Source organism: Taudactylus pleione, unplaced genomic scaffold (genome assembly GCF_031769625.1).
Source record: "Taudactylus pleione unplaced genomic scaffold, aTauple2 ptg000279l, whole genome shotgun sequence".
NCBI classification, from domain to species: Eukaryota; Metazoa; Chordata; class Amphibia; order Anura; family Myobatrachidae; genus Taudactylus; species Taudactylus pleione.
The window spans coordinates 2,899,728-2,919,704 of record NW_028284681.1 but is presented as its reverse complement, the minus strand read 5'-3'; the positions used below and the strand labels follow the sequence as shown (position 1 = coordinate 2,919,704).

Below are 19,977 nucleotides of genomic sequence, written 5' to 3'. Positions count from 1 at the left end.
TTTAGATTTGGAAGGGTGTGTCCAAACTGAGGACCGGATTCAGAGCCACTCACTAGGATGCGTTCGCTCGTAGCTGGATGATTTTCACTTTCTGCGCATGCGTACACATCACAGTGTGCCAGCCAGTGCTAGAGATCAGGACGCGTTCGGTCATTGCACATATACTGCCCAGCAGAGTAGAAGCCGTTTGTGTGTGGTTACAGGCAATGGCCATTAAAAACGGGGGAGTGAAGATGCGAAAGCAGGCGTGCCTGAGCGTCTCAACGCTGTTTCTGAGGGGTGTATAATTAAGAGGCAGCGTCATTGTACACCACCAGACACAGCGTTCATACCCTAACTTTAAACAAGACTTTGATTTTTGCTACAACAACCAAGACTTTCCATAAGACAACGCAGACCTGCAGTAGCAGAGACGCTATTTACAGAACTTGAGAACACATCAATACTCCATGACAATGGACAGAAATTCTGTGACAACTTTCTACAAATAGAAAAAACTGATTAATAGGGAAACAAAATTGTGGTGGGATAAACAGACACTAACATGGTACAAAAACAACTCAATTGTACCGAAAGGACTCAGACTTAAAAAGGCCCCCACTCATAATACAGACAACACAATGGGACAACATACTCAGAGAATGCTCTATGAATTTAATTCAACTCATAATTACAACGCATGATGCAGAATTAGCAGAGGATGACAAGCAAATAACTGCACTAAACACCAGTATCAATATAGAGAGGACAATGAGTTCAAAGTACTGGAGAATTTAGCACAAAATAGGTTAAATAAAAATCAAGACAATATTATAGCAGTGAAGAAATCTAAAAATTATTAGAGAAATTATTAGAGATAGACTATAGATAGAACATAGGAGCAAAAAACAACCCTACGAAGGGGGGGTGGAAAAAAGGAAAAGGAAGGAACATGGGACAACAACTGACATCCAAAAAACTGACAAGTACCAAATAAGGAACAAGAGAACACCAGTGTACAAAAGGTTAAAATTGACGTACCAGGAGTACATGAAAAAACTACATACACAAGTAGTTAGAAACCCCAGTCAGAACTTTAGCTAACAACACACCATTGACAAATCAAGAAAACTCTCCCCAGAGACGGACAGAGACATCTCCATTAACAATTCATTTTCCACCTATAGTATTGAGGAAGAAGATGGCACATACAAAACATTAGCGAAACAATCATTAGGAAGAGGCTCACAAATTACACTAAACACGGGAATCGATTTGATACAACCCATTAACAAAGATCAAAAATGGGGAAACATTTTTTTAGAACAGGAGGCAGGTCACCAGCCCTGCATGACAAACAGTACACAGGAAAGAAAGCTGGATATACATGAAGGGGAACAAGAGGAGGAAGGAAACATACTGGAAAAACCAAAGAAAAAACAACACATAGCAATTTAAATAATGGCATAATAAATATAAGTGACATAACACTCACCAAAGCACAAGAACAACTACTAAACAAAGGATTGAAATTCGCCCCTACGGAAAGAATAGATAAGTTTCAAACTTACTTAGATGTACACAAATTCATTCGGAAATTGACACTAGCCAAATATTACCATAACCAACCGAGCACCAAACAAACAGGAGATTCCAAATACCAACATACTGATCTGAAACCTAAGTCCAAGTTTTACCCCCAACATTTCAGAGGACACTTGGTTGACACCTTTGAAAAATTGGTCACAAGGGACGTAGATAAGATTAAGAATGATAACAGGGGTGGCACCATGAACATCACTAAAGCTGAAAAACAAGCGCTAAGGGAACTCAGTGAAAATAAGAAAATAACAATCAAACCAGCAGACAAAGGGGAGGGGGATCATAGTACAGAACACCACCAATTACAATCTAGAGGCGGATAGAATCCTACAAGACAAAACTACATATGGACTACTGACTACAGATCCCACAGAGAAATACCATAAAACCCTGACAAATCTACTGAAAGAAGGACTTACACAAGGGATCTTGACACTAAAAGAACACGATTACCTTAATATACAACACCCAATAATTCCGGTTTTCTACCATCTGCCTAAAGTGCATAAGAATATTGCACAGCCACCAGGATGCCCGATCATATAGGGCATAGATTCAGTTTCATCCAAATTATCCAGATACATTGACACATTCCTACAGCCCTATGTAAAGGAACAAAGATCCTATATAAGAGACACAACGGACATATTGAGAACCATCTCTGGTGTCGAATGGGGTGAGGATCTGTGGCTGTGTACCAGTGATGTTACATCTTTGTACACAGTCATAGGTCATGACCAGGGCCTAGGGGCCATACAGCATTATCTAAGTAAGGATGACACACTGGAAGAAGAACAGGCCCAATTCATTCAAAAGGCCATACATTACATATTGAAACATAATTATTTCTGGTATGGGGGACAATTCTTCCGACAAACCACAGGGACTGCGATGGGGACTAGATTTGCGCTGAGCTATGCGAATCTCTTTATGAGCTATTGGGAAGACAAGAACATCTGGTCTGGGCATGGCTACGATGCAAATCTAGTCCTCTGGCGGAGACTTATTGATGATGTGTTCTTTATTTGGAGGGGTGACGAGCAAACACTTTGTGAATTTCTGGAACATATTAATAGTAACCAGTATAACCTGACATTCACCACTGAGTACAGCAGAACAACCGTGAATTTCCTAGACCTGACATTATACATTGAGAATGATGAATTACACAGCAAACATACATGAAGCCAGTAGACGTTAATAGCTACATCTTGTCGAGTAGCGGTCATCACAAGAACTGGCTTCAAAGCATATCGACGAGTCAATTTACCAGAATTAGTAGGAATTGTACTAAAATAGACAACTACCATGCCCAAAGTCAGGGACTCAAGGATCAATTATTAGAGAAAAAGTGTGATGAAAAGTTAGTAGACCAAGCACGTATAAAGGTAGCAGAGATGGATAGAGACACATTGTTGACATATAAGGAGAAAAATAAGGATGAAGCGAATAATATATATAAAACTGCATTTATCACACAATATAATCGTGATACTAGGCAACTCAGACAAATCCTAGGGAAGCATTGGCATGTACTATTGGAAGATGACATCCTCGCAGAAGTGCTACCTGATAAACTATAGGAAAGCACAAGACTTGAAACAAAAACTGGTCCGCAACCACAGCAAACCTGACAGAACCGTACAGACTACCCTACACCAAACTGCCATCAAGGAGGGTTTCTACAAATGTGGGACCTGTCAAAACTGTAGAAATGGACAACAACAACTACTAAAAGAACAATGGACTTTATGTCGAATTATACCAAAATCACGTATAAAATTAAACAACACATTAGTTGCCACAGCACAGGGGTGATCTACTTGATAGAATGCCCCTGTGGCCTACAATACATAAACAGGACTACATGTCAACTTAAAATACGTATTTCAGAACACATCAGAAATATAAAGAAGGGCCTGGAAACACACAATCTATCATTGCACTTTAAAGAGAAGCATAGCCAAAATCCATCAGGTATGAAATTTACAGGGATTTCTATGATAACAAAAAATTGGAGAGGAGGTGATTTCAAAAAAATATTAAACAGAGAGGAGCTAAAATGGATCTTCAACATGAAAACCCTTAAACCATATGGCTTGAATTTGGACAATGAAATTAGGGCAATTATTATGCAGTAATACACCACATTTTGACCTATTGAGCGACCCTGTAACCCCTCTGCAATAAGGGAGAAACATAGCTAACAGTATTTGGTTTGAGGTCAAACATTGGCCATACAGCTATAACAATTAACTAGCTGCTTTGCATCTAACACTCCAGTGGCTTTGAAACTGACTATTATAAACACATTAGATATGGATCCCTTAACAAAGATGGCCGCTGAGATCACATGAGCAATTGATCCCACTTCCAAAATGGCTACTATAGTACTGCCCACTAATACAGATGCACATACCACAACCAAGATGGCGCACTTAATTTACCTATAAAAATACAATCCCATCAGACAGAGCGCTACACTATTCCCTGAGGAAGGCCTGATAGGCCAATACGCGTTGGAACTCTGCAATATCCACACCTTCAACAGCATTTATTATAACACCACCACACAGCCAGCAGGCAGTTAGACCAGCCTGAGACCCGGGGACCACGTGACCTCGCGGGATTGCGGGTATCCCGGAAGTCTCGCGACAAGTCAACAGTCAGCTGTGATCCTCAGCGTGTACCGTCGGGTACACACTGCAACCCAGAAGCTAAGTTCAGATGGCGAGGAGGAGAAGACCGGAGCGGACCACTCTCCAGGAGGAGAGTGAAGCAAGTCATCGAGGGTAAGTTGTGCACCTGGGGGATATGGGACGCCGCCCCACCAGACACAGCGTTCATACCCTAACTTTACAACAAGACTTTGTTTTTTGCTACAACAACCAAGACTTTCCACCACCCCAAACCTCCCCCCCCCCTGTGCATGCCCATTGATATATCAGCCATCACCAAGATTTATGAGCATTCCTATCAGCAATAACTTTCACCTGAACTTTTACATGGTCTCAGTTATTTGTAAATTCTATACTACAGATCAGTCCATAGACCACAGGATTAGTGGCTATCACATTTCAATTGTCTATACAAATAAACATATTATATTTTTATGAATACATGTTGGCAATTGGTTTTTCACTAGTAGGTAGACTCACCACTAGCGCAGACTACCTCTATACTTTTTGTTGATCCTATACCCATAGGGATTGGTTACTCCCTAATTGAGGTGCCGCAGCTGCGACAAACACCCCAGTAGAGTACTGAGCGCTGTACCCACCTAACTCTATAATTGTACACCTGCTGATTTTTACACTCAAGTGAACGCAGGGCTTGCGGCAGGGTATAGTCAACCTCAAGCGCTGCGTTCGCTTCCTGGAGATGACATGCGCAAGTGGGCATCTTAACACAGGCTGGTGGGCGTCTACATACACAAAGCGAATGCACACCTAAACATAGTGGGCGTGCTTATGCCTTGCCGTCACTTAGCCGAATTTGCATACGCTGGGTGCGAGCGTATGCATCTAGCGAGCGGCTCTGAATAAGGTCATGAGATCTAAATGGCACTGTAAAAATAAAGCCGTCCAGCATTTTTGCAAAAGCCAGTATTTACCCTGCCTGCAAACATTAAATGCATTTGCACCCTTTGCATTGCAGGCATGGTTTATACGAATGCAATGTTATTTGCTATCTTTCTTTTTTGCTTTGCTCCCAGTTCAGAATCAGCCCCGAATTGTTTATTCCATAAGCAATATAAATATTGTGAAAAAGCAATGGAAAACTAGTAGTTGGTATACATGTATGTTCAACATTTCCGTCTTATATATTTTAAAACTACAGTGAACTTTACTGTGTTTTAGGAAAGCTATTTTTCTAATGTGTGCAGCCACAGTGAAAATAGGAGCTGATTATGACAGAGATTCCCAAATTCCGCCATTACAGACCACATTTTAAAGGTTATCTATGTTTAAACACAGGTACCTCAGTTAATTAGATTTAACCATCTGGGCTCAAGAATGGATATCCTTAATACATAGGGTACTATTTACTACAATCCGCATTGGTAATGCAGATTGTAGTGTTATATTACAGAGTGAATTCGCATTGCAAATTCAGGCAATATCACAGGGATTTACTACAAATCCCTTGCAGGGACAGAGCTTGCGAGAAAGCTCTGTCCCTGCGAATCCCCTCCGCACACTAGTCACGGTATTTTTGGAAAAACTTACCGTGACAAGTGCCCCGCGCATGCGCCAAGCGGCCGCCGCTGCTACCCTCCCGGCGCTAATTCCCACCACCCGCGATCGTGGACTCCCTGCGACCCCCCCTCCCACCCCCGCAACCCCCCCTCTCCCTTAATTACACTTACTTGCATGATCCGGGCTCCAGTGATGTCCTCCATGTCCTCCGGTCAGCTGACATCCCGTACTGCACTGGGATGACCAGATGACCGGGCCTTAGTGCAGCATGGGAGACCAGCTGACTGGAGGGAGGACATCACCGGAGCCCCGATCTCTGGTCCCTGGACTTAGGTAAGTTTTTTACTATTTTTTTTTTTTTGCAGTGAATCAGCGTGTGGTCTGTTTAGACCACACAGCTGATCACTGGGGCCGGCTCCGGGCTCTGCTCTCCCTATCAGAGCAGAGCAGGAGTCCGGTAACCGGGGGAGACCCTGGATAACGCCACCCCCTGTATTTTTTCACAATTTATTTTTAGTAACTTAGGCCAGATCACATTTCCCATTACAATTATGGGAAATGCGATCTGCTTACTAAAAATAAGTGATACTTAGGGGTTGGAGTAGAATATTACGAATTCTACTCCAATTTTAGTAAAATTAATGTTAATAAATAGTATAGTGCGCTGTAAATAAAAATGGTGATTAAACAAAAAAGAATTGTCCTTAAGTATAAACAAAATAGATGACAATATAAATTCTCACTGCCTCCCTGAGACCCCCCATCTCATGTAAGGTACAAACCTGTGGCCTCTATTCCCCCCTCATGGGGGATGTTGGTATAGAGTAAACTGACATCACAAGTCAGAAATCTGTAACTAGGTTGTCACTCTATGGGCAGTATTCAATTTGAGGTGAAAAGTAATTATCGGCGAAAAGTCAATGTAATTGATTACGGGGATAATTGAAATAGGCAAAAATTACGTAATCGGCGATAAATTATAGCCGATTACGTAATTTTTGCCTATTTCAATTATCCCCGTAATCAATTACATTGACTTTTCGCCGGTGCGAAAAGTCAATGTAGTAAAACGGCTGGCGAAAAAAAGTGCAGAATTGGGGCTTAGGGGTGCAGGCTTAAAAAAAAATAGCTAGCACCCTTGGGAATGCACCCTAAAAACAATCTGTGTAAAAAAAAAATTAAAAAAATTGGGACACCCAAAAAAATATTTAAAATTTTGGGGTTAAAAAAAAAGTGGGAACACATCCTAAAGTAATAAAATAGATTCCAGAAGGGTTTGGAAGTATGCGGCAGGTGTTTTCTTCATTGCAGGTAGTAGCGGCAGGTGCATTTTTGAAGAATATTTTAAAATCATTTTAGGGACTTAAAAATATGCTTGCATCCATTTTCATGTACCCCAAATTTGATGGACATAGTTATTTTTTCCCAAAAAAAATGCTAAATGCTCTTCTGCATCACCTTATGCACCTGCCGCGGCTATTTAAAAACCTGACTTCCCTTCTGCATGCAAAAACGGGGGTACCCATAGTAATCCCCCATGTCTGGACATCTTTAGGGGGGTCCAAGGATGATTTCCAGAAAATTCTCTTTTTTTCTCTGATCCAAGTTTCGCCAGGCCCCGTTTTCGCGTTCTTTTAAATTAAATATGGGGAATATTGTGCACACACGCAATACTTTTCCACCTGGAAAACAGGCGACGGAGGTGAACAGTCCAGCAGGCGAAAAATCGGGACTTTTTGCCTCAAATTGAATACGGGCTTATATCTGACACACAGTTAAAAAAATCCGTTGTGTCCTTGAGATGTGATCTCAGAAAGACAGCGTGAGGTTGTAAAAAGAGATCAACATAAAATGATAAATTCGCTGTGAGTGACCCAACACCAGAACTAATAGGACGACCCGGTGGACAAAACAAATCCTTGTGCACTTTAGGAAGGTGATAATAAGTAGAAATAACAGGATGAATATGAAATAAAAAATCCAATTCCCTTCTGGAGATCACTCCATCATTAAATGCTTCATCAAGCAAAGACTTAAGTTTTTTCTGAAAACAAATGGTTGAATCAGAGGGGAGGGTGTGGTAGTAGGTCTCATCTGTAGATAATCACCCACATCTTGTACCACCAGCGCTCCTCCTTTGTCTGCCAATTTAATTATGATCGTCGGATCCGAAGAAAGTTCTTTCATCGCTGTTAATTCATGGTGGGCAAGATTTTGTTTATATTTAAAAATATCCTGTACCTTTTCACACATCGACCTGTGAACGTACACAGCGCATACATTGGGGAAGCCGCTTCTGGATATTGGGCTCCTTTATGGCGACTATACATATAAAAACCTTTATCATTTGAAGTCTTTGCTACACATTATTGTGAATACTATCCTTAACATACAGGGATCAATGATCTATATTTGTCTCTAACACCTGATTGAGATCTATTAGAGACACACTGTGTCTGAGCTTCAATGATTGTATCAGATTTTAGTTACATTATGTCGCTGCTCACAATCTAGAGATTATCCAATGTGCGTTGAATATACATGTTTTTAAAGTTGAACTGCAGTTCACTGATTTATATGTTTAATAAATGTATATGTTATATTATTCACAGCCTTGGGATTTGTGTATTGACAGTAGCGCAGACACCTTTTTTCTGTATGGGAACATACTTGACTGATTTTTATACCTTCCTTCTGGGAACAGGTATGACAAAGTGACTATGGCAGGGGCTTGATGTTGCAATTTTGTGAGCAGAACACAGTGTATGACGTCACAAAATGAATCATTCAGGAAGCTGGGCTAATGATGCTGTATGCAGCACTATGAAATTTACAGGCCAGTGAGTGCTCTTCGGTGAGAATTGCCTCCTTCCATGGGAGCACAGGAGGTCTGTCAGTAAGGTAACTATGGGGTGGGACAGAGTTCTGCCTGGAAAAATAAAAATCAGGAAAGTGATCTTAAGAGAGACATGTGATCTGTAAGTTAGAAAAATTGGTTGACTACAAGTCATGTTTTGTATTGGCTAGACCCTAAGGGCTCTATTTACTACAATATGCATTATGATTGCAGATTGTAGTGTGATATTACCGACTGAATTCGCATTACGAATTCAGGCAATATCACAGGGATTTACTAAAAATCCCTTGCAGGGACAGAGCTTGCGATAAAGCTCTGTCCCTGCAAATCCCCTTGCTAAAAATACCGTGACAAGTGCCAATGCATGCGCCGACCAACTGACGCTAAGCCCCGCCCCCACGATTACACCCCCCCTCCCTTAATTACACTTACCTGCAGTGATCGGTGCTACGGTGATGTCCTCCGTGGCTCCGGTCAGCTGACATCCCATCCTGCACTGGGACCCAGTCAGGTGATGACCGGGCACCAGTGCAGGCTGGGAGACCAGCTGACCGGAGGGGAGATACCACCGGAGCCCCGATCTCCAGTCCCTGGACTCAGGTAAGTTTTTTTTTTTTTTTACAGTTTATCAGCGTGTGGTGTTTACTATTTTTTTTTTTTTACAGTGAATCAGCGTGTGGTCTGTTTAGACCACACAGCTGATCACTGGGGCCGGTTCTGGGCTCTGCTCTGCCTGTTAGAGCAGAGCAGGAGTCCAGTAACCGGGGGGAGACCCTGGATAACGCCACCTCCAGGTGGCGTTATTATCACAGGGCTTTTCCCGGTATTTTTTCACAATTTATTTTTAGTAACTTGGCCAGATCACATTACCCATTACAATTATGGTAAATGCGATCTGCTTACTAAAAATAAGTAATAATTAGGGCTTGGAGTAGAATTTTACGAACTCCAATTGCCCTTTAGTAACTTTAGGTGATACCAAAATAATGTGAAAAGGATGTGAAAACACCCTTTTTCACTTTATTTTAGTAAAAATAATGTTAATAAATAGAGCCCTAAGTACCCCCGTAAGTGGAAAGGGAACTTTGAATGTTAGCTAGATCCAGACAATATTAGGTTGTTTCCTGCATATCACTACACTTTTGAAAAACAAAGCTAAATTTGCTGTGGCATAGTTAAAGCTCTTCTGCAAAACAAGATGCAAGGGATCCCACAAACTTATTTTCAATTAGTTACAGGTGCATTGTGAATTCTGTCCATAATACAGACTAGAGGTCATACAGTATAATTATATACAGAATAAACATTGCTATACGTGCTCCAGGGATTGTCTGCCATGTGCTCCTCACTCTATCCAATCGCTCTTTACACAAAGGCAGCAGGCACCAATACCACTCTGTCACTGGAAGTGCGTAGGAGTGAGCAGTGATGGGAGCACAGGACGTTAAGGGACCTGCCGGAGACCCTGAACATTGGACATCAGGTAAATAATCTTTGGGGAAAAGGTTTCTTAGAACAGACTAACCAAAGGGGAAAAAAATATATTTTAATGGAAATCATACTTGCTAACTCTCCCTGATTGTCAGGGAGACTCCCTGAAATAGTAGCAATCTACCTGACTCCCTGAAGAGTCTAGAAATCTCCCTGATTGCACCTTACCCCCATTAAGAAACTGTTAAATAAAAAAAAAGCGATATATACATTCAAATGGGATCATTAGTATCATTTCCCTGCTTTGGTTATAAGGCACAATGATCCCTATGGCTACATGCATTTTTTGAAAAGTATCAGTGTGTTTTCATCACCAAGTAGATCTTACTAACGGCTTTGGGGCTCATTTACATTCGGATGTAAATCAATTTTATGACACGCCTCTCAGATGTAGCAGTACACGTCCACTTTACCGCCACGCTCATAGGTGTTGCTTTCACATTCTCCCTGAAATGCTTTTTCAAAAGTAGGCAAGATGTAAACAACTGAAAAATGTTTTCCTTTTCGTTTTTCTGTCTTAGAGGTAGATTCAATTAGCCGCATGTTGAGTCATGTGGTCTGTTCTCAAGTATTCCGAGTTATTTTATGACAGACACGCAATAAACCTGTGTGCAGCCCCGACGCTGCAATGACCGCTTATTTGTGCTCACACCTTTGGAGGGTGCAAGCAGATATAAGCTTTATCTAATACATTTGAGTGATATACTCAATACTGCATACTGCAATGCGATTTTGGGCACGAATATTGCACCCAGATCGCATTGAATATGTGATTATTGATAAATGAGCCCCATAATCTCCTAGTCACATGAAGGCACCAAATCTTGGCTGTTACATAAAAGATATGTTGCTACAACCAGAATAACAACTACCAGTCTCCTAGGCAGGCTTGGTAAGCAATCGATTTTAGGAGATCACAAACTCCCAATGATGTCATTGTTGCTTTAATAATATTGCATTAGGGCATTTGTTTAAGGATGGGCATCGGAAGCCCGAATAGTTGCCGGGCTTCCGATATCAAATCACGTGATGCAATGGCTACTAGTCATCGGATCAAATCCATTCGGTATAGCTTCGCATATGGACACTTTAGCTATGCTCTGGGTGCCCGCAGCTGAAAAAGAACAACTAGCCATCTAATGCTACATCTGATGGTTGTCAACTATTGAATTCCCACAATTTGATGGAAAGACTACGTTATCAGATCGGAAACATAGTCTTCCAGTTTCCATCCCTACTTTTGTGCAGGAACAGGTTACTGTACACCAGCAAAAGCATTGTGAAATGGGGAACATTGATTGACCATATCATGAAATTGCCTTTGGGATGCCGTAGAACACACACACAGGGGCGCATTTACAATGGGTGCAGGGTGTGCAGGGCACATGGGCCCCTGGGTCCAGTGGGGCTCACACCGCATGGCCTGCACCCATATTTTTTATACTTACCACTCCGGAGTCCCACGTCGCCGCCGGTGTCTGCGCTGTAAAATCGCCTGGAAAGTGCCCGCCTCTGCCATTTTCCCGGCATTTTGCGCATGCACAGTATGAAAACACTGGGAAAATGGCACGCCAGCCATTTTCTCGGTCACCTGTGCATGCGCTGTAGACTCTGTTCACAGACTAGTGCCCAGAGTTTACCGCTCAGCGCTGCGCTGTACGCTGCCGGCCGTCTGAGAGAGGTTGGTGGCCCCGGACGGAGACTGCACATTGGCCCCCTCCTCTCTTGAAATGCCCCTGCACACACATTTACATACTATGCAGTCTTTACATACCTACATACTATGCAGCATTGCAGAAGTCCCCCAGATAAACATACAGCAGGTGTTTGGAAATCACCAGTGTTAGAAAAGAGGAAGCAATGTATATTAACTCCTTGGGGAAACTAACAGAATTTCAATGTAGCATGTAAGTGTGTCAGAGAAATAACAATACAGCACATATTCTAGACATATTAGAACGATTTATTAAACAAGACATTTTAAGTGGTTTCTTACCTGGTAGGACCAGCTACAAAGTATCAGCAGTAAAATCCACAGGGACATTGCAAGACCACAGAATTCAGCAAGAAGAAATTATCAACAGAAAGGTTCCAGGAGTATCAATGACAGGGCACTAATCCTATTTTATTCACAAAGATCTCAGGACTATCAGCGCAGAGATCACAGAGAATCAGCAACGACTACAGCAAAGAGAGTATTAAGTTATGTCTTCTGCTCTCTGTGCCTGGTTATAATACATTAAGACCCGCCCAAGAATCCCTGTTTAGCGAAAGTGAAACTAGGAAACTGCTTAGGAACTAACCAGCAAACAACAAGGGGATTTTTCTAAAAGGGAACTATACAGAATGTTTCACATATCATCTCACTCCAAATTATAATAAATAGATTTGCAAATCAGTATTATGAATTGCTTGTCGCCCTAGACTGAAATAAAATATATATATTATAATTGGGGTGTTTTTATGAGAGGAAAATAAAATAAATGTTATAATTGTTTGTAATAAAAGAGGAAAAAATATATATAATTGTTTATCATAAGAGAGTGCTTTTTTGTTCTTAGAGGGTGTTTTAGGTGTGGAGGTAATAGGTGTTTAACGTGTGGTTTTATAAACAAGACTACTGGGATAATATCCTCTGTCACTAAAGAAGAATTTGTCATACAAGAATTTATCAATTGTAATACTATGTATTGCATCTACGTATTGCAGTGCCCTTGTGGCCTGCAATACGTAGGAAGGACTACAAGATCATTAAAAACCAGATTCAGGGAACACAGACTTAACATTATAGAAAAGTATGGCAATCATAGTGTTTCTCAGCATTTTAGTGTTGCCCACAATGGTAACCCTATGGGGTTAACTATAACGGGGGTCCAGCATATCAAGTGTACGAATAGAGGTGGGGATCGGTATAGAATTCTTTGTAACAAGGAAGCCTTGTGGATGTTCAAATTACAGACATTGGGCCTGATTCAGAGCCGGACGCTATTTGCGGTCGTTCGTCCAGAAAATAGGGGTGGCTATTCAAATGAACCGTTCGCTCTTTGCGGTCTTTTCACGCCTCTATGTCTGAACGAGCGAACAAAACTTGCGGTCGTTTTTTGAAAAAATACGCCCCCTGGCCGCTCGCATCATACGTCATGTCCGCTATTAGATTAATCGAGTACATCGACCAGCTTATGAACTGCTCGCTATTCTTGTGGTTGGTTTGTGCTACCACAATCTTGCGAGCAGTTCTGGCTATAAAATAACCCAGTGACGTGGTCAATGACGCTGCTGTATTAATTATGCACACTCTTAAAACGCCCGTTTTGACCTTTAAGCACGCCTGCGTTCGGATCTCCACTCCCCGTTTTCAAGCACCTTCCCCTGTTATCACCCACATACGCCTCAATCTGTCACTCAAAATAGCAGGCATTCGCTATTTAGCGAACAAACGATTTTCGGCCGCACTGACTGGTTCGCGCATGCGTATTATGATCCGTACGCATGCGCAGTTGGGCAAACATCGCTCGCAGCGAACGAGCGCCCGCTTACGAGCGGCTCTGAATCAGGCCCATTGTTTCCAGTGGGTCTCAATGATAATATCGATTTTGAATCGATTATCAACTCTTAGATTCCCCGACCTATATACTTTAGAGGTTCAGTAGAGGGGTATTCTGGTTATCTAGAGTAGTGTAGTATTTGTGATTAGCCACCTCCACTTAGTTACAGCTGGTTGGAGTGAGATGGGTATAGTCTGTCCCATCCCTCTAGGAATAGATAAAGTCACTAATCATTTATATTCTTGTATTAATCAAAGTAGTATGGTCAGCTTCAGAGCTCCAGTGGTACAGAGCATGAGAAATGGTTTGATAAGCAGCTATAAAGATCGATGTAAGTTCAAATTACTTAGGTTCATTATAAATAGGGACTAAGGTGTATATATTATTTACATCCTGTAGAATTTAGTATTTGGTTTTTATTAGATTTTTGTGGTCCATTGGGTATGGCTGTATTGATATGAGATTAGGTATGTACATATACTTGCAAATTACAGTTGGTTAGAAGGGTTACGGGTATAATTTATTTATCTTTGTCATGGGAGTCAATGTAGCTATCCACAAGTCTTGTATTTATAATGATTGCAGTTTGAGTGAGAGCTCCAGTGGTGTGGAGCATGAGAAACGGTTTGGGAACCAACAACATAGGAGATTATAAGTTTGAATCCCATAGGTAAACATTAAAACAATTAAAATAGGGATGTTGGTTTAATTAATTTTTAATAATGGTTAATTTTTATTATATTATATGGTAAGATCTCTTATATTTTTTTCTTTTTAATTGATATGTTGCGTCAATGATTTAAAGATACATTGTGAGTATTTATTCATATACATTTGAGTTTTCAAGACACCAAGTGTAGAGATGATTTTATTTTCTTTGTTTCAAAATGGATTTACATGTGTTAAGAATGACAATCAGAACATTGGCATCATGTGGAGACTGATTAAATAAAATTTTATCCTATCAGGTAAAAGGAAGCTGTATATAAGGGGGGGAAAATATATTTTACCCCATTCATGCTCTTTGATAAAGCTTCATGTAGTGGCAGCAAAACTAGTTAGAGGATTCTTATCAAGTGACACAGTCATTTGCTGATTTTGGATTAGGGATGTGCAGACTCGGAGAGGTTCGGCGTGCAAACTTGAACCTATCCGAGCCTGCACATCCCTACTTTGGATACCCGTTTATTTCCACGGAGAGCCATGTGCGCTTCACATTGCGGTGACGGTGCCCGCTGGCTGGAATCAAGACGGTGAGAGATAACCAGGCGGTCATGTGTTGACCATATTACAGCCTCAGGATTTCCCCGTCAGAGGATAACCTTGTCTATTGGCCAGGCGGTAGGAGATACCAATAACTGCTACACCTTTTCAGGATATACAGGTGGATTATATTATGCACTTCAAATTAGCATGGAGTCCGTGTTTCCTAAATAACATTGTATTGTTTACACCTTTGGAAAACATTCCAGCGCTACCCCTTGTCAAAACCCGGAGGTATAATCAAAGGGGTTATTAGGACTCTCATATGTGGACTTTGATCAGGTGAGAACTGTCAGATTAAGATTGGTCACAGTTTACATGAAATATACAATTTATTTATATTTTTCTTTTTTCTTTAGTAAACCTGTCAATTATGCAGGTTTCTATTAGGAATTAAGAGGTTCCATGGTAATATATGATAGTCTGTACAGACTTTTACAATATTAAGGTGATTGTTATAAGTCATTTGTATACCATTATTCATATGCTTATTGTGTGTTTATTAAATTCATGGTAGATTTATTTGGTGTCTTGAATTCATTTCTGCCACGTTAAGTATTTATTTGCAATTACAAATCCAATTAGCACAACACCATCAGTGTATTATCTTTGTTTGGGATCATCAGCAGGTGATCTTTTATTGGGTTTACACAGACCCATAGGTGTTTGCAGCTGTGGTCTATTATTTAATAGTAGTTTATTAGCGCCAGGCTGTTATTTGGTGGGACATAGTTTTTGTTCTTATGTTAAATCCATTTCTCCCCACCCTGATGATGCTCTTGCTCTGTAGAGTCATCAAGTCATTGCTGTAAAAATGGTATTCCAAGTTTCTCCTTTGGCATACCATACTTCCCAAATGTCAATTTAGAGATGTTGTGTCGCTGTTCCACCGTGTCTGTGGGTGAATAGGGAAGTCCATCTGAGTCTCTCCTGCTGTTTTGCGGTAAATGGATACTGTGTACATGTACACAGCATCTATAGTAGAAGAGAGAGGTTGGGTGCAGCTCAGGCAGCATTGGGCATGCTCCCATTGTGACGACAAATGGCATGATATGCAACCACACCCCTGCTATGCAAGGCCAAGCCCCCCACATATCGTGAACCCAGGGCCGGTGCAAGATTTCTTGGCACCCTAGGCATTCTCCAGGCTTGTGCACCCCCCTCGGATAGCTACACGAGCCTTTATACAGCGTCCCCAGCAGTGGTCCCCTCTATGCAGTGCCCCCAGCAGTGGCTCCCTATGCAGTGCTCCCACTAGTGGTCCCCCTATGCAGTGCCCCTTATATAATGCCCCCAGTAGTAGTCCCACCTTATATAGTGCCCCAGATAGGGATCCCTCTATGCAGTGCCCCTTATATAATGCCCCCAGTAGTAGTCCCCCCTGTGCAGTGCCCCTTATATAGTGCCCCAGTACTAGTCCCCCCCTGTGCAGTGGCCCTTATATAGTGCCCCCAGTACTAACCCTCCCAGTGCAGTGCCCCCGATGCAGAGCTCCCAGTAGTAACCTCCCTCCCAGCAGTGCCTCCAGTAGTCGTGCCTCCAGCAGTAGTCTCCCACCTATGCAGTGTCCCCAGCAGTAATCCCCCCTTTGCAGTGCCCCCAGTAGTGGTCCCACCAGTGCAGTGCCCCCAGTAGTAATCCCCCCAGCAATGCCCCCAGTAGTAATCCTCCAGCAGTGCCCCCAGTAGTAGTCCCCCACCAGCAGTGCCCCCAGTAGTAGTGCCCCCCATAGTAGTCATGCCCCCAGTAGTAGCCTCCCCCCAGCAATACCCCCAGTAGTAGCCTCCCCAAAGCAGTGCCCTCAGTATTGATCCCTCCCCAGCAGTAATCCCAGACAGACACACATGGAAGAAAAAACAAGAAACTCCACTTACCTTAATCTCCGCTTCAGCATCCACTCCTCTGTCCCCCTGGCTGGCCTGCTCTTCATGATGGGAGAGACGTCATGACATCTCTCCCATCATTAACTGCGGGAGCCGGAAAATGGAGCTCATGAGTGAGCACCAGCCCTGCTCCGGCAGTGGGCGCAGCAGCCGATGAGAGTCTGTCTGACTCTCATCTGCTGCTAACACAAACACACAGCTGCCGGCGCCGACAGCTGTGTGTTTGTTCCTAGTAGTGTAGTGCGGACTGCAATTATGTGCGGTCCACACTAGCGCCCTGCAGTGGCCGGCGCTCTTAGACATCTGCCTAAGTTTGTCTAGTGGTAGCGCTGGCCCTGCGTGAACCATGCCTCCTTTTCGTGCGTGCACAAAATCCCTTTCTCGGATATTGGTAGGTAAACCTCTGCTATACTGTACCTCTCCAAAAATCACTTTTTTTAACTAATAATGCCCATAGTATAGAATTGAAAACAAATAAACAAGAACAACACTCAACTTGAAACAAAGTGAGAAGAAAATGGTTGCGAAGTACAAAATTTTGGGGGACACTGCTGCACTTGGGGATGTTCCACAGTTGCCCCTACGGGAGTGTATTCTGATACAAAGTTTTGTATTCAAAGACATCAGCTTTAGATTAAATGTTTTGTGCAAATATATAAAACCTTTAGAATCTGGTAAAACTATGGGTAGAGAACCTGTTTGCACCCCTACTCCATGCTATGCTCCCCAATCTGGTGGAGTAAATTGTAATGTTATCGGGAACAGAAATTGCAGCTGAGGAATAATCCTGACCAACTTCACTTGTGCACACTTTTCTCTGACCAACCTCACTTGTGCATATCATAAAAAAGGGGGCTATCCTGACGCAAAGATGATGATCTCTCCACATAAAACCATAAGAGGGTGATGTACTAATCCTTGGAGAGAGATTAAGTGGAGAGAAATAAAGTGCTAACCAATCAGCTCCTAACTGTCATTTTACAGGCTGTGTTTGAACATAGACAGCAGCTGATTGGTTGGTACTTTATCTCTCTCCAAGACTTGATACATCTACCCCTAAGACTTTGACCACATCAGCAGGTGAAAGTAATTATTCCCTTCCTGAGGCCCCATCATGTCTTATGGCAGGGATAACAATATTTTGGCTGAGATTAAATTAAAGCACCTTGGGCTGGAAAGAAGGCTTGGCTTTTAGCACAGCCCTATCACTGTAACATACCAGATAAGGTGACATGCAAGATAGGACAGAAAACTAAAACACCCTTCATGCTGAAGCAATATATAAAAAAGATACCTATGAGGTTAGAAATTTGAATCAACTGAACTGAGTTTTGAATGACGGTCTCTGTATGGCACAAGTCACGAATGGATAATAGATGCTGTCCCGTACTTCGGGATTGGCGAGACCCAATACTGAGGTGCAGAGTCTAATGTGCCGGTGGCATTCACCAGGGAACAAGGAGGTTTGGACTCACACACAGGCTGCGGCCCTCAGACCTGGTTCCCTTGTACAGGGGCTGGTGTATTCTAAATTTAAGCGGAATACGATGAAGGCTTGCAACGCAGTCGACATCCCGAGTCGGAACCAAACGAACAAGAAGGTACCAGGGATCAGACATAAACAGGTCACGGAGAATAGCCACAGTCAAAACCGGAACACCAAGCGCAGTACCAGGGAGAAGACAGAATGAGGTCATAAGCAAAACCAAAATCAGGAACGAACAGTAGGAGTCACTAAGAATGTTGGAGTATGGTTTTTGTATTACACTCTAAATGGAATCTCCTAATTATCCATGTCTTCTTACAGGAAGGAGTATTTAAACCACAACCTCTGTGGAACCTGGAACTTCCTATTCAGACTCTGCCAAGCCTCACCCAAGAACTATGTCAACTGTGGGGATAATGGAAAACAAATACTCTGGCATCTGCCTAGTGCCCAGGGACTAGGGACAAGGAGGAGTTAAATTCTTGCACAAAACGTGACGTCTGTCTTTAAATCTTCTTGTAAGTCGGCGTTGACCATAATTAATTTGATTTGGTGATGAACCACCAACCTGAGGCACTCCTGCAAGTGACCCGAGGCACCCCAGGGTGCCACAGCACACAGTTTGGGAACCACTGCTTAGTTTGAGAATGAACGAGCTGCAACAAAAATAGATTTCTAAAATCCTTCAGATTTAATGTGCGTCCTGTCCATTAAAGAAATAGCATGGTTAATGGTACTGTATTTTGCCAGACGGGCAATGGGGGCATACACTCTAAATGGAATCTCCTAATTATCCATGTCTTCTTACAGGAAGGAGTATTTAAACCACAACCTCTGTGGAACCTGGAACTTCCTATTCAGACTCTGCCAAGCCTCACCCAAGAACTATGTCAACTGTGGGGATAATGGAAAACAAATAGTTTATTTTTCTTTTGAATGTAACCCTGGTAATGGGTTAAAAGAACTGCACTCATATATTTCTGCGATATTCATAAATGTACAATTTGTGAGGTAAAACTAAGTATATAGATGTATGTAATGCATGAAATATATACTTGAATAATGCATTATGTATGTAAAACTTTTTATGGGCTCTAAATGAGGTAAAAATATGCCCCAGTCAGGGCCGGTTCTCCCGTTACGCATGGTACTGAGCTGCGTAAGGCGCCACATAGTGAAGGGCGCCTCAGCTGCGTACCATGCGGCCGCGGTGCAGACTGTGTTTCCTTGACACAGCTGCACCGCGTGTGTAGTGCTGACCGGATGGAGTTCGGTCAGCGCTACACAGCACAAACACACAGCCGCCGGCGCCGGCATCTGTGTGTTTGCTTTAGCAGCTGATGAGAGTCAGACAGACTCTCATCGGCTGCTGCTGCTCCCACTGCCAGAGCCGGACATCTTCCGGCTCCCGCAGTGGGTAATGGGAGTGACGTCATGACGTGACGTCACTCCCATAATGCAAGGCGGCGGACGGAGGAGCTGGTATCGGCGGCGGGACCAGGAGCAGGAGCGGGTTTCAGGTAAGTGGGTTTTTTTTCATTTTCATTACGTCTCTACTGCGGGGGGCGGGGGAAGGTGGAATACTACTGGGGACACTACAGGGGGTAATACTACTGGGGGGCACTACAAGGGGGGATTACTAGGGGGGGAATACTACTGGGGACACTACAGG

The 19,977-nt window shown here is 42.6% G+C and overlaps 1 protein-coding gene across 3 annotated transcripts in view; it reads right to left on the bottom strand.

The window, feature by feature from the left end:
* The window catches only part of CD40 (CD40 molecule), a 130,667-nt gene that overhangs the window by 73,379 nt on the left and 37,311 nt on the right, over window positions 1-19,977 (bottom strand). The window contains exon 1 of one of the 3 annotated variants that reach the window (XM_088481952.1): window positions 12,125-12,350. The exons of the other annotated variants lie outside the window; for them this stretch is intronic. Within the exon in view, the coding sequence (XP_088338078.1) occupies window positions 12,125-12,172 (48 nt within the window). The 5' untranslated portion in view covers window positions 12,173-12,350. Of the gene's footprint in view, window positions 1-12,124; window positions 12,351-19,977 lie in introns of those variants that run through there. 3 annotated transcript variants of the gene reach the window in all.